At 39.5% G+C, this 14,154-nt stretch overlaps 1 protein-coding gene across 5 annotated transcripts in view; it reads right to left on the bottom strand.

Annotated features, from left to right (window-relative positions):
- The window catches only part of ppp6r3 (protein phosphatase 6, regulatory subunit 3), a 134,253-nt gene that overhangs the window by 94,908 nt on the left and 25,191 nt on the right, over window positions 1–14,154 (bottom strand). For all 5 annotated transcript variants that reach the window (XM_073049604.1, XM_073049606.1, XM_073049607.1 and 2 more), the window contains exons 2-3: window positions 8,806–9,038; window positions 181–367 (exon numbers count right to left, since the gene is read on the bottom strand). In XM_073049604.1, the coding sequence (XP_072905705.1) occupies window positions 181–367; window positions 8,806–9,032 (414 nt within the window). In that variant the 5' untranslated portion in view covers window positions 9,033–9,038. The remainder of the gene's footprint in view (window positions 1–180; window positions 368–8,805; window positions 9,039–14,154) is intronic.

Raw genomic sequence — 14,154 nt, 5'->3', positions numbered from 1 at the left:
CAAAAGAAATTTGAAACCAACCTGTACAAGGAACTAGAGACGAATGTCTGAAGGCTCGATAATTCAAATCAAGAAAATGTACTATGATTTTCATTCTATCTTTTATAGTAATAAAGCTTGGAAACAATTAATACATGTTAAAAATTAAACAAATACTAAAATTTAGTTCATATCCCCTACCTGGTCTGGTTTCCTACTGATAAGAATGCTTAACACCTTACTGAAGAAACTTGCAAGCAAAGGATTAAGTGGTGGGTCATTCTGCAAAAAGTTGTAAAGTCTTGTAAGCAAAGGTTCATCTTCTGCTAGTCGATCATTTAACTGTGCTACATCTGAAGTAAGTAGTTCACACGATATGTTGGGATATCTAGAAAAATAAATATTTAGAGCATTTTATGTCAAGTTTGATAAAGGATCTTCCAGTCTGTATTTTGCAACAACCTGCTGTTGATTTTATAACAGCAGCAGCAAATTCTGGTTATTCCAAAACATTTTCAAAACTATTTTTCAATATGGGCATGTGTAAGGAAATGACATTTTAAACTCTATAATGATTCCCTATTATATGATGAAATACTAGATCTAACGGAATCCAAGTTTTTGGTGCCTACAGAATAAGTCATTAAAAAGTCATGATTTCTTAAAAAAGATATTTTAAAACAATCATAAGTCCTTGGTTTATTTCCAATGAACTAGAAAACTAAAAAGTAAAAGTTATCCTGCAGCTATACAAAGTAGACCCACACTATTCAGTCTTGAACACAGTATTAGATTTATGCCACATGTACCATTGTGAGACCAAGTTCCACTTTAGTCTCATCTGACTACAAGACCTTCTTCCACATCTTTACAGTACCTTCTAAGTGAAGCTTTGCAAAACCTTTGCAAGGATAGGCTTTTTTAAGCAGTACATGTGGTATAAAACTAACCCTGCGCAATTAGCTATGCAACGTCTTTATTGGCAAGGATAGGCTTTTGTTTTAAAACAGTATGTGTGGCATAAATCTGATACTGTGCATCAGCTAGATAACAACATCCCTACTGTAAAATATGGTGGAGGTAGCATCATGGTATGGGGATGCTTTGCATCAGAGGAACTGGAAGTCTGGTCTGGATTGATCTAAAGATGAATGCTGCTGAATACAATGAGATCCTGGATAAAAAAACAAGCTAGGCTCTGCCAGAAACCTTAAACTGGGGAGCAACCATGGAGTGGCTTCAAATGAAGAAAATTGATGTCCTTAACTGGCCCAGTCAAAGTCTTGACCTTAACCCAATGGAATATCTCTAGCAAGACCTCTAGATTTCTGTCCACCTCCGCTCCCCAACTAATCTGGCACAGCTTGTGCAATTTTGCTATGAGGAATAGGTAAAACTTGTTCCATTACATTGTGCAAAGTTAATAGAGACTTAACCAAAATGACTACTGGCTGTAGCAGCCGCGAGAGATGGTTCAACTAAGTACTGCGCAAAGGGGGATAAATACTTTTGAACTGCTGACATTTCAGTTTTTGAACTTCCTAGTTTTTCATGCTTTGCAGTTTTCCCTGCTTTTTTAGGCTCTACTGTGGAAAAAAACACGAGATTCACAAAAAAACTGATGAAAATCCCTGTGGTAATACTTATTTATGTGAACAAAGGGTTGGAGGCTGAATACTTTACAAGACACTATTTGAAATGAATCTGTTACATTAGGGAATCTAAAACTGTGACTGAGAAGGATTGGTTCAAGTCCTCATCACAATAGAAGCTGGTCCATTCCTCGTAATATCCATAAGACAAAGGAGAAGAAGAAATAGGCAATTTGGCCCATGTAGTCTATTCCACCATTCAATCATAGCTGATTTATTTTCCTTCTCCATTCCATTCTCCTGCCCCTTCTCTGTAACCTTTTGACACCCATACTAATCAGGAACATTTCAACCTCCACTTTAAATATACCCAACGATTTGGCCTCTACAGCCATATGTAGCAATTAATTCCACAGATTCCCCACCCTCTAGCAAAAGAAATTCCTCCTCAACTCTGTTCTAAAGGGATGTTCTCTTCTGAGGCTGTGCTCTCGGGTCCTAGACCATCCCCTCCTAACGGAGTCCTCTCCAGACCACTTCAATCTAGGCTTTTCAATCTTCAACAGATTTCTAGCTGTCTAAATTTTCTCTTCAGAACCTCATCCCTTTTCCTACTTATACTTAGTGCCACTATATTAATTAACTCCTGTACCTAATAAAGTGGCCTCTGAGTGTATGTTGGTGGTCCTCTGCTGTACTCCAGCCACTTCAAGGTTCTACATGTTATGCATTCAGAGATGCTCTTCTGCACACTACTGTTGTAATGCATAGTTATTTGAGTTACTGTCGCCTTCCTGTCACCTGGAACCAGAATGACCATTCCTCTCTGACCTCTCTCATTAACAAGGTATTTTCACCCACAGAACTGCCATTCTGCAAACTCTAGAGACGGTTTCGCGTGAAAATCCCAGATCAGTAGCTTCTGAGATACTCAAACCACCCCATCTGGCACTAACAATCATTCCATAGTCAAAGTCACTTAGATCACATTTCTTCCCCATCCTTATGTTTGATCTGAACAACAACTGAAGCTCTTGACCATGTTTGCATGTTTTTTTTTCATTAAATTGATGCTACATGATTGGCTGATTAGATATTTGCCTTAACGAGCAGGTATACAAGCATACCTAAAAAAGTGGCCACTGAGTGTATGTCACTGGTACTAATATGTACCACAGCTTCTGGCTGATCACCTCGCCCCACCCTTATAATGCTGTGGACCCAATCTGAGATGCCCGACTATGGCACAGCGGATCATTCAAGTCTCTTTAATGTCCACAAAAGCTCCTATCTGTTCCCCATAAAGAGTGAACACCCTGCCTATCACACCTGGGCCAAAAGGCCATACTCATTGCCAGTGATCTGCTGCATTAGCTTCCCCTGATAGGTTCCCATCCACCAAAATAAAATATGCTTAGTAGTATACTTGACATTGAGAGGAATGGCCAGAGGGATACTTTGCACAATTGTCTATTCCCTTTCCTCTTGAGAGCCACCCAGCTATCTGCCTCCTGCAACATGGGTGTGGCTTCCTAACCGTGGTTCTCATCCTCCTATACTAAGCTGGGTGGCAGTGTGACATGTGATGAGGATGTTAGGAGAATTCACGGTGACTTGGATAGGCTGGGTGAGTGGGCAGATACTTGGCAGATGATGATTAATGTGAATAAGTGTGAGGTTATCCACTTTGGGAGTAAGAACAGGAAGGCAGATTATTATCTGAACAGTGTAAAGTTAGGTAAGGGAGAAATACAAAGATCTAGGAGTCCTTGTTCATCAGTCACTGAAGGTGAATGAGCAAGTGCAGCAGGCAGTGAAGAAGGCTAATGGAATGTTGGCCTTTATTACAAAGGGAATTGAGTACAAGAGCAAGGAAATCCTCTTGCATTTGTACAGGGCCCTGATGAGACCACACCTGGAGTATTGTGTACAGTTTTGGTCTCCAGGGTTAAGGAAGGACATCCTGGCTGTAGAGGAAGTGCAGCGTAGATTCACAAGGTTAATTCCTGGGATGCCCGGACTGTCTTACGCAGAGAGGTTAGAGAGACTGGGCTTGTACACGCTGGAATTAAGGAGATTGAGAGGGGATCTGATTGCAACATATAAGATTATTAAGGGATTGGACAAGATAGAGGCAGGAAATATGTTCCAGATGCTGGGAGAGTCCAGTACCAGAGGGCATGGTTTGAGAATAAGGGGTAGGTCATTTAGGACAGAGTTAAGGAAAAACTTCTTCTCCCAGAGAGTTGTGGGGGTGTGGAATGCACTGCCTCAGAAGGCAGTGGAGGCCAATTCTCTGGATGCTTTCAAGAAGGAGCTAGATAGGTATCTTATGGATAGGGGAATCAAGGGATATGGGGACAAGGCAGGAACCGGGTATTGATAGTAGATGATCAGCCATGATCTCAAAATGGCGGTGCAGGCTCGAAGGGCCGAATGGTCTACTTCTGCGTCTATTGTCTATATGAGCTGAAGGTCATTCAGCTACAGTTCTCAGACATGCAAGACTGGAGGTCTCCCAGATCTCCCACATCTTGGATGATGAGCTGACCTGGAATCCATTCTCACTACTCTAGCTATAGAGCAGGAGAAATCTGACAGAAACCTGAATCTAGCCACTTCCTGTCACCCAGTTTCCTGTGTCCTGCACCTTAGGTGTAACTACCTCTCTATATGCCCTATCTATCACCCCTTCAACCTCCTGAACGATCCAGTGTTCGTCCAGTTTGAGCTCCAACTCCTTAACACAGATTGTTAGAAGCTGGACCTCTACCTGCACCTCTGGATGTTTCCCTGCCTTCCCACATCCCACAAGAGAAGCATTCTACTATCCTGCCCGACACCTCTACTGTCCTTGCTGAGCAGAAATAAAGAAAGGAAGAAAAAAAAACTTAACCTACAACTCCTCTTTTTTTGTCTCCTTTGACTGAAACCTCTCTTCGTTGAAGTCTCAAAGAGCTAAAGCCTCAAGATCACCACTCTGACTCTGTCCGCTCAGATGAGGGCTGCTGTGACGATTGCTAATCAATCCCAGACACTGACTGGTTGATGGTTAGAGCTCAATTACACCATCGCGACCCAATGCTGCCTTTTTCTACTTGGTCTGTGGACCTGAGTGAAATCACCTCCTCTCAAACTTCTGATGTCCAGACTGGTCATTGGTCAAAACTCTATTACATGTATTAAATGATGGGGAGGCATTTACCTGTAATGGACAGGGCTGCATCCACCACCGTCTGTAACCTTTTCTATTACTGGACATTGGTGTTTCTATACCAGGTCATAATGCAAACAGTTATGATATTCTCCAAGTGCATCAATAGAAGTTAGTCAGTTTTTGGTGACATTCTAAATCTAAGCAAACTTCTAAGACAATAGAGGTGCTGTTATGCCTTTTGGGTGATTGTACTTACATGCTGGTCCCAGGACCAATCCTCTGTTGAGGATTGGCTCATGGGCCTCCAGCTTCTTCCTCCTGTAGTTGATAATCAGCTCTTTGGTTTTGTTGTTGTGGTGGTTTTGTTGAGACTGTTGTTGTGGCACTACTCAACCAGATTTTCATTTTCCCTCATATATTCTGATTTATTACCATCTTTGCCAACAACAGTGGTGTCGTCAGCAAACTTAAATACAGCACATTTAAAAACAAAACTGCTGGCGGAACTCAATGGAAATTTTCAATATATCTGTTCTACAACATATACAGCAGTACCACCTGTATCACTATATCAGCTTAATTTAACTGCATGGTGATACAAAACAAAAAGGAAGTTGCTGAAAGGAAGCATTCAGGTACAGCAAACAGTTAGGAAGACAAATAACACGTTACCCTTTATTGCAAGAGGATTCGACAACAAGGCAAGGATATCTTGCTACAGATGCAGTGTCTCTTGAGGAAACCACATCTGGAGTTATGTATGCACTCTTTACTCAAAGAAGGATCTTCTTGCTATAGAGGGGTGCAAGGAAAGTTCACTGAACAGATGCCTGGGTTATCAGAGATCAGTCAGGCCTATATTCACTGGAGTACTGAAGAATAAAAGGGGATCCCATAGACACAGGACTCCATCAGAAATAGGCTAGAAACAGAGAAATTTTCAGATTACTGCTGAGTACAGAACTGGAGCCATAGCTTCTGGTTACTGGATATGCCATGAAGAACCAAGATAGGAACTTTCTGCAATGAGGCATGTTTTTTAGTATACGGCTCACCGAGTTCTGTTTTACAGTCTGCTCCTCAAGAGTTCAGAAATTCAGATAGTCTACTTAAAAATACCAAATGTGCAGTTTTATCAAAATTTTAATGAACTTAGTTTGGTGTCAACCTTTTTTGAGTAACATTGCTCCTGGGAATTAGTTGAAGGTCTTGAATACCTTACAGGTACAATACATATAGAAATAGAAGCTTTCATTCTTGCTGTGGGGCATGGTAGGGCACTAGACAGTGTAACAGAACAAAGAGGCTAAGGAGTGAAAGAGCATGGTTCATTGAAAGCAGCACCACAGAATGGCAAGGTGATGACAAGTGAATTAGCACACAGGTCTTCTTCAATCTGAACATTGAAAAGAACTTGTAACATTATGTTTAGTGCAAGTTACTGGTGAGGCTGCACTTGGAGTACCTATAATAGAAAAGATGTGGTTAAATTGGAATGTGCAGAAAAGTCTTATCAGGACGTAGCTAGGACTAGAGAGCCTGAGTTATAGGGAGAAGCTGGTCAAGCTAATGCTTTATTCCTTAGAACATAGGAGGATAAGGGGTGGTTTTATAGAAATATTTGAAATTATGAGAGACAGAGATAAGGTGGATGGTAACAGTCTTTTTCCCACTAGGGTAAGAGAGTCCAATACGAGGGGGCATAAATTTAGGGTGAAAGAGGAAATAATTAATGCAGAGGGTGATGTTTATTTGGATTGAGCTGCCAGAGGAAGTGGTTGAAGCAGTTACAATAGTGTTATTTAAGAAGAATTTGGATAGGTACATGGACAAGAGGAGCTTAGAGAGATAAAGGCTGAATATGAAACATTGGAACTATCTAGGTGAACAATGTGCTGGATAAGGATAAATTTAACTAAAGGGTCTGTATCACTTTACAACTCTTGTCCAAGGTCCACAGATACAGTCTCCAAGTTACACATTATCCTGACTTGGAAATAAGTTCCTCCTCAATAACTATCATCCAATAGCACTTACATCCACAGTGATGAAATGTTTGGAGAGGTTGAAGATGAAACATATCAACTGCTGCCTGAGAAGTGACTTGGATCCACTCCAATTTGCCTACTGGTACAACAGGCCCACAGCAGATACCATTTCACTCAACCTTGGAACATCTGGACAGCAAAGATGCATACATCAGGATACTCTTTATTGACTACAGCTCAGCATTCAATGCTATCATCCCGTCAAAACTAATCAATAAGCTTCAAGACATTGGCCTCAAAATCTCCTTGTGCAATTGGATCCTTGATTTCCTCACATGCAGACCAGAGTCAGTTCAGATTGGCAACAACATCTCCTCCACAATCTCCATCAGTACAAGTGCACCACAAGACTGTGTACTTAGCTCTCTGCTCCAGCTCTAATGCTATATTTGAGTTTGCTGATGACACCACAGTCGTAGACCAAATCAAAAGGTAGGGACAAATCAGCATATAGGAGAGAGACTGAAAAACTGGCTGAGTGTGCCGCAACAACCTCTTACCTAGTATCAGCAAGATCAATGAGCCGATTATTGACTTCAGGAGGATGAAACCAAAGATCCATGAGTCAATCCTCACGGGAGATCAAAAGTGGAGAGGGTCAGCAACTTAAATTCTTTAGTGTTATCATTTCAGAGGACCTGTCCTGGCCCACCACACAAGTACAATTACGAAGAAAGCATGGCAGCGCCTCTACTTTCCTAGAGGTTTGTGAAGGTTCTACCTGACTTTGGACCATAAAACTTTGACTGACATTTAAAGATGTTTGGTGGAGAGTATACAGACTGGCTACATCACAGCCTGTTATGGATACACCAATTTGTTTGAATAGAAAAATCCTACAAAAAGTTGGATGCACAACCTATAGACTTCCATTTATCGCTTATTTATTATTATTATTCTTCCTTTTAATTTGTTTCTACCCTTTTGTATTTGCACAGATTGTTGTCTTTTGCATACTGGCTGTCTACCCTATTAGTGCAGTCTTTCACTGATTCTATGATGTTTATTTCATTTATTGAGTATGCCCACAAGAAAATGATATATGGTGAAATACTGTACAAGTACTTTGATAATATATTTATTTTAAACTTTGAATGAAATTACATTGTGGCAGAACCTTCACTACAATGACTACAGATCCATAAGGCTGCTCTGTATCCCTTTTTCCAATGGCAATTAGGAATGGGCATTAAAACTTGTAACATGGCAAGAGATGGGCATCTTCCATGAACGAAATAGGAGAGATACTAGAATCAAACAAATTTAAGAATAGACTGACATTTTGTAGTTACTTTATAAGTACAGACGTATTTTTATTTTCCTAATGGCATCCAGCTAACAAAAAAAACAATGGCTATCTGTGTTTTATTTCTCCTTTATGCTACATTAGTTGAATTAGACTACTGCAATTGGCCTCAATAACATGTCCCAAGGGAAATTTTACCTTGGTCTCACCCAATGCCCATGAAAAAAAATGCCTGCTAGTATTCAGCAAGGTTAAACTTAAATGTTTCAACCAACCAGTGAAAACCACTGCCTTGGTTCACACATGAAAATGATTGCTTTTGCTATTATATCAGACAAATGATATAAAGGGCTTGAAAAAGATAGTGAGACTAGGATGGAAAAAGATAAATACAAAAAATAAAATTTCTGCAATGTTGATGTTTCACCAGCTCAGACAAATTTGAATTCTTATTGGACTAATTAACTAGCTTACCTATTTCTGCAAAAGTATAAATGTAAAACTTAAAAACTACAGATGCCAGGATCTAGCAAATTGTCCTTAAGAATATGAAAAGCATGACCAATTTATTTTACTAATATAATAATAACTTTTCTGGTATATAATTGGGTAATGAAAAGTTAAGTAAATTTGGGATTTCTTATCCTCAAGAGCTGAAAAGCTCGTCTCTACATTAATATCAATTTGGAAGCACACATTTCAAAAACCAATCTAGTTTAATAAACTTCATTCAGGTAGGGACATCTTTAAATGTAAACATTTCCTATAATAAGATATTCTTACTTGTATTTCACTTTTTCATCCATGTCGTCTGGTGGCTCCTGGGTGATGTACGTAACAAGATCATGCATACTCTGCGACCTGACCAGAAAATCCAACAGTTTACGATTCTGAGCTTTACATTCCTGCAAAATATCTTCCTCATCCATTAATTCAGTAAGAGTCACATCTTCCTTATCGAGGAGCGTGTCTATATGGGATGATGTGTGAAGATCAAACTTCCAAAACATGATGCACTAATTTAAAAAAAACAGTAAAAATATAGAAGTCAGTGCATCTACGATTGAACAGTTTAAAAACAAACTAATTTAATTTCACCAAAAATCAAGATAAGCTTGCCCTGATAACAGGTAAATACTGTACAATGAAAAGTAAACAGTAAACGAAAATACTAATCAGGAAAAATAGCTCAAACTTTAATCTCTAGCTAATATTATGTATTTGTTCTCTTAACCAAAGAAAGAGGATAAACACTAACTTAACACATGAGATTCTGCAGATGCTGGAAATCCAGAGCAACACACAAAATGTTGGAGAAACTCAGCAGCCAGGCAGCATCCATGGAAATGAATAAACAGTCGATGTTTTAGGCCGAGACCCTTCTTCAAGAGAGGACACCATGTTTTAAATTTGTTTTGGTGAAAAAAAGCAGAATGCAAAACAATAGCAACAGATGAAATGATTTAGTCTTCAGCCAATTTAGTTTATTCCATGTGACCCACGAAACAACTGACTGCATTGCATACCGCAAAGGCTATGGGTAATGACAACATTCAAATATACTGATAACTTGTGCTGAAGATCAGCTGTGCCTCTAACCACAGTCACAACTCCAGAATTTTGCCATGTACCCTCAGTGGAAAATTAACCAGTTAAACCTCACCTGCAAAAAAGCAGAATGAATCCAGCAACTTAACAACCAATCAGTATTTTCTCATTCAAAGGGATAAGTCTCAAAGATGTTACAGAATAAGAAAAACAATTGAACACAGTGTTGATATTTAATTCTCCAAATGTTACTTAGCTGACTCATGACCATGGTTGTTCAAAGAAATACATTTCAATTCAAAGAAGCCTGTCAAAGAAAATGGTTGGACCATTATCTATCATTTAGATTCAATTTTATTTATCACATACATCGCAACACACAGTGAAATGTGTCGTTTGCATTAACAACCAACACAACCTAGGGAGATGCTGGTGACAGCCCACCTGTTGTCACACATTCTGGTGTCAAAGTAGCATGGCAACAATGCTCAGCAGAACAAAGAGTCTTTCATTATTACAATAAAAAGCTATTTTATTATTCTTCCCTCCAAATCAATCAGCAGGTAATTGGGAAGGATAATGAATTGCAGTTTTTATTTCGAGGATGTTGGAATGTAAATTAGATCAGCCATATTAAAAATGTACAGAACACTAGGGAAACCACACCAAGAACATACGGTAGTTTAGTTTTGGTTTCCCTTACTCAAGATATATCATTGGAGGAAAGTCAGAAAAGTTTCATTAGGAAGATTCCACAAAAGGAGGGAATGTCTTACAAAGAAGCTTGAATGGGTCTTAGCTGTGCTCACTGGAATTTATGAGAAGCAATCCTATTAAAACTTCATAGAATAAATGCCGAGATAGTCTCCCTTACGAGAGACTCTAGTACCAGAGGATATGGTCTTAGAATAAGGAAGCACACATCTAAAAAAAGAGACAAGGAAAAATTTCTCAACACAAGAGACTCTGCAGATACTGAAAATCAGGAGTAACACAGACAAAATGCTGGAGGAACTCAGCAAGTCAGGCAATGTCTATGCAAATAAATAAATAGCTGGCCTTTCAGGCTGAGACCCTTCTTCAGCACTGAAAAGGGGAAGATGCCAGAATAAAAAGGAGGGGGAGGGGAAGAAGGTCTAGATAGAAGGTGACAAGTCAAGCCAGTCAAAATCCTACAAAAAGTAGTGGATATTCCCCTGTCCATCATGGGTAAAGCACACCTATACAGAATGTTGTCACAGGAAAGCAGCATCCATCATCAGAGACCCCAACTTTCCAGGTCACGCTCTTCTCACTGCTGCCACCATGAAGGTGATACAGGTGCCTCATGATTCACACCACCAGGTTCCGGAGCAGTTATTACCCCTCAACCATCAGGCTCTTGAACCAGAGGAGATAACTTCACTCAACTTCACTTACCCCATCACTGAACTGTTCCTACAACTTATGGACTCACTTTCAAGGACTCTACATTTCATGTTCTCAATATTTATGGCTTATTTATTTGTTGTTATTTTTCCATTTTGTACTTGCACAATTTGTTGTCTTTTGCAGACAGGTTGCCTGCCTTATCGGTGTGGTCTTTCATTAATTCTATTATGGTTATTGGATTTATTGAATATGCCCACAAGAAAATGAATCTTTGGGTTATATATGGTGACATATATGTACTTTGATAATAAACTTACTTTGAACTTTAAATTTCCATGGCTTAATGTGGAGTGGTTACCCGATAGTGCAGCTGAGGAGTGGGCCTCAACATTAGATCTGGGACACCTGTCCCACGTGTTAGTAAACTGCATGGTCTCTCAAATCACCAGCTGTTAGATATTACACAAGCTGCTTTTACCGCACTCTTTGTATGCAGAGAAGGGGTTTGCAGCAGGTTCTTAACTCAGGTAAGGATAGTAGAGTGCACCACATTTGTAGCACAGCAATACCATCAGTAACACATTTCTCTGTACACAATGGCCCCTTTACCACAGGTTCTTTTAGGACCCATGAAAAGCATTCTGGAGGCCAACTGAAATAACAGTGTATATCCTGGTGACAAATTTACACTTCTGACCACCAATTTTTTTTGCATATGTAGGTGGAAACAACTTCACATCTATTTATCAAACCCATACTTTATTTTAAAGACTCTGTAAGCATGTCTTCTAGAGAAAAGAGTCACAAACTATTTAATCTTTCCCAATACATATAAGATATGATATTATTCCAATATTTTTCTGCAACTGTTCTATAACATGGAGACCACAACTAGTACCCCAGCACAAACTAATTCAAATTCAATACAAAAATTGACATGGTTTTGCTGCTTTTCAGATCTGTCTTGGAAAAAAAATAACAGTGCAAGTCTATTACCACCACTTTTGATGATTCAATGAACGATTCTTCTAAAATCCTCTTATACCAAATTTATTTCCTGAATAAACCTACTTCGAAGTTATTTTCAAGAAGTGCAACCCCATTCTAAGATGTATTGATATCTTCCTGTATTGCATCAGTCTTCCTATGAAGCAATGATACCTCCAATTTGAACCCTATGCAAATTTTGATATTGTACTTCGAGTGTGGTTCAATACGTTAATGGCAACAAATAGGTTCTTGCGATTCCTTGGCTATTTTGCAGCTAACTACCCATTCTGCTCCCTCTCCCAATTCTCCATATCCTGCTGCTTAATGGTGCATGCCCCACTGCATGTAAGGAGTTTATACATGCTCCCCAAGACTGCGTGGGTTTTCTCTGAGTACTTTGCTTTCTTCCCATTGTCCAGGCATACTGGTTGGCAATTGTCAGTGTAAACTGTTCAATGATTAGGTTAGGATTATACCGAGGGATTGCTGGGCAGCGCAGCTCAAAGGGCCAGAAGGGCCTATGCCGCATTGTATCTCGATAAGTAAATAAATACCGTAGATTCCGGATTTTAAGCCGCTACTTTTTTCCCACATTTTGAACAGCTTTGAACTCTGCGGCCTTTAATACAGAGCGGCTAATACATGGGTTTTTTTCATGCCGCCAAAAACATTTTGCCTCGTAACAGTAGACCAATAAAATTGATGAGTAGTTCACAGAGGTCCAATGAAATTGTACGATAAATCAAGCGCACTTTCACAATTAAATTATTGTAAATCAGTCATTTGTACTCACCCTCATCAACATGGAAAACACTGAAGAAAAGCATTGTGCTGCCTTTATGGCAGTTATTTAGTTTATAATATTTTCGCTTAGTAATTCATTTGTTAGTTAAAGTTAGAACTGTTTTAACTATATTTGTTTTCTGTACTACATCGCGGGATGCTATGACGTCACACCCGGTTTCGCCGCGTCTTGTGGGATACCAGTTTGCGATAAACGGGAAGGAGGGGGGCGAGCGGCGGAGCGAAAACGCTGCTTTTAAGTTAAAGGCGATCAATAACTTTTCCTGGTAGGCTGCAGTATATATATTTTTTACCAGTCGTTAGGAGATATTGGAATGTTGTTCAGTAAAGAAGTGTACGCAACGTATATTTAAAAGTAGCCGCGTTACAGGCACGGTTCAAAAAAAAGCATTTGCAATATGTATTTGTTTATGTTACCATATGGATTTAATTAAAAGTTAAAAAATCCTCACGTGTAATATCTTTCTGTGTAAATATCTCATATTACAACGTGGGACACCTGCGGCCGAAAATCCGGTGCGGCCTAAAATCCGGTGCGGCCTGTACAAGTAAAAAATTGATTTTATTTCTAAAATTAGAGCCAGCGGCTTTTAATCAGGTGCGCTCTGTAGTCCGGAATCTACGGTACTATGTTCAGTTCACATACACAGTAAAACAGGGTTTTACCTTCCTAACTGCCCATGCCCCCATACACACACATATGACAAAGTCATGCTGGTTGGTAGGTTTACTGGCTATTATAACTTATTCACAATGTATAAGTATTGGAATTGGTTGGCTATTGTCACATGTACCGACATACAGTGAAAAAGCTTTTCTTGTATATCATTCGTATATATCAAATCAATACACAGTGCATTGAGGTAAAACGAGGTAAAGCAATACAATGCAGAGTGAAGTATAACAGTTACAGATCAAGTGCAGTGCACATAAGGTGCAAGATCATAACAAGATAGATGGTAAGGTCCAGAATCCACCTTATATTAGGGAACCATTTAATAGCCTTTTAATGGCTAGACAAAAGCTATACTTGAACCCAATGGTACATGATTTCAGGTTTTTCTATCTTCTGCCCTATAGCAGAGGAGAGAAAAAAGAATGTCTGGAGTGGGTAGGTCTTTAATTATGCTGGTTGCTTTGCTGAGGCATCGTGAAGTATAGACAGAATCCATACAGGGAAGGCTGATTTCTGTGATGCGCTGAGCTGTGTCCTCAACCCACTGAAATTTCTTACAAAGGCAGAGCAGTTGCCATACCAAGGCATTATGCATCCAGAAAGGATGCTTCATATGATGCCCCAATAATGATTGGTAAGACCTGACAGGGACATGCCAATTTTTTTTTTAGCTTCCTGAGAAAGTAGAGGAGTTTTGACAGACCAGATCCTACTGCTTCAGCTAGAGGAGGATTGCAGTACAT

The sequence above is a fragment of the Hemitrygon akajei genome, chromosome 6 (genome assembly GCF_048418815.1).
Source record: "Hemitrygon akajei chromosome 6, sHemAka1.3, whole genome shotgun sequence".
Taxonomy (NCBI): domain Eukaryota; kingdom Metazoa; phylum Chordata; class Chondrichthyes; order Myliobatiformes; family Dasyatidae; genus Hemitrygon; species Hemitrygon akajei.
Note: the sequence above shows the minus strand (reverse complement) of the source record. Positions and strands in the feature narration are given on the sequence as shown.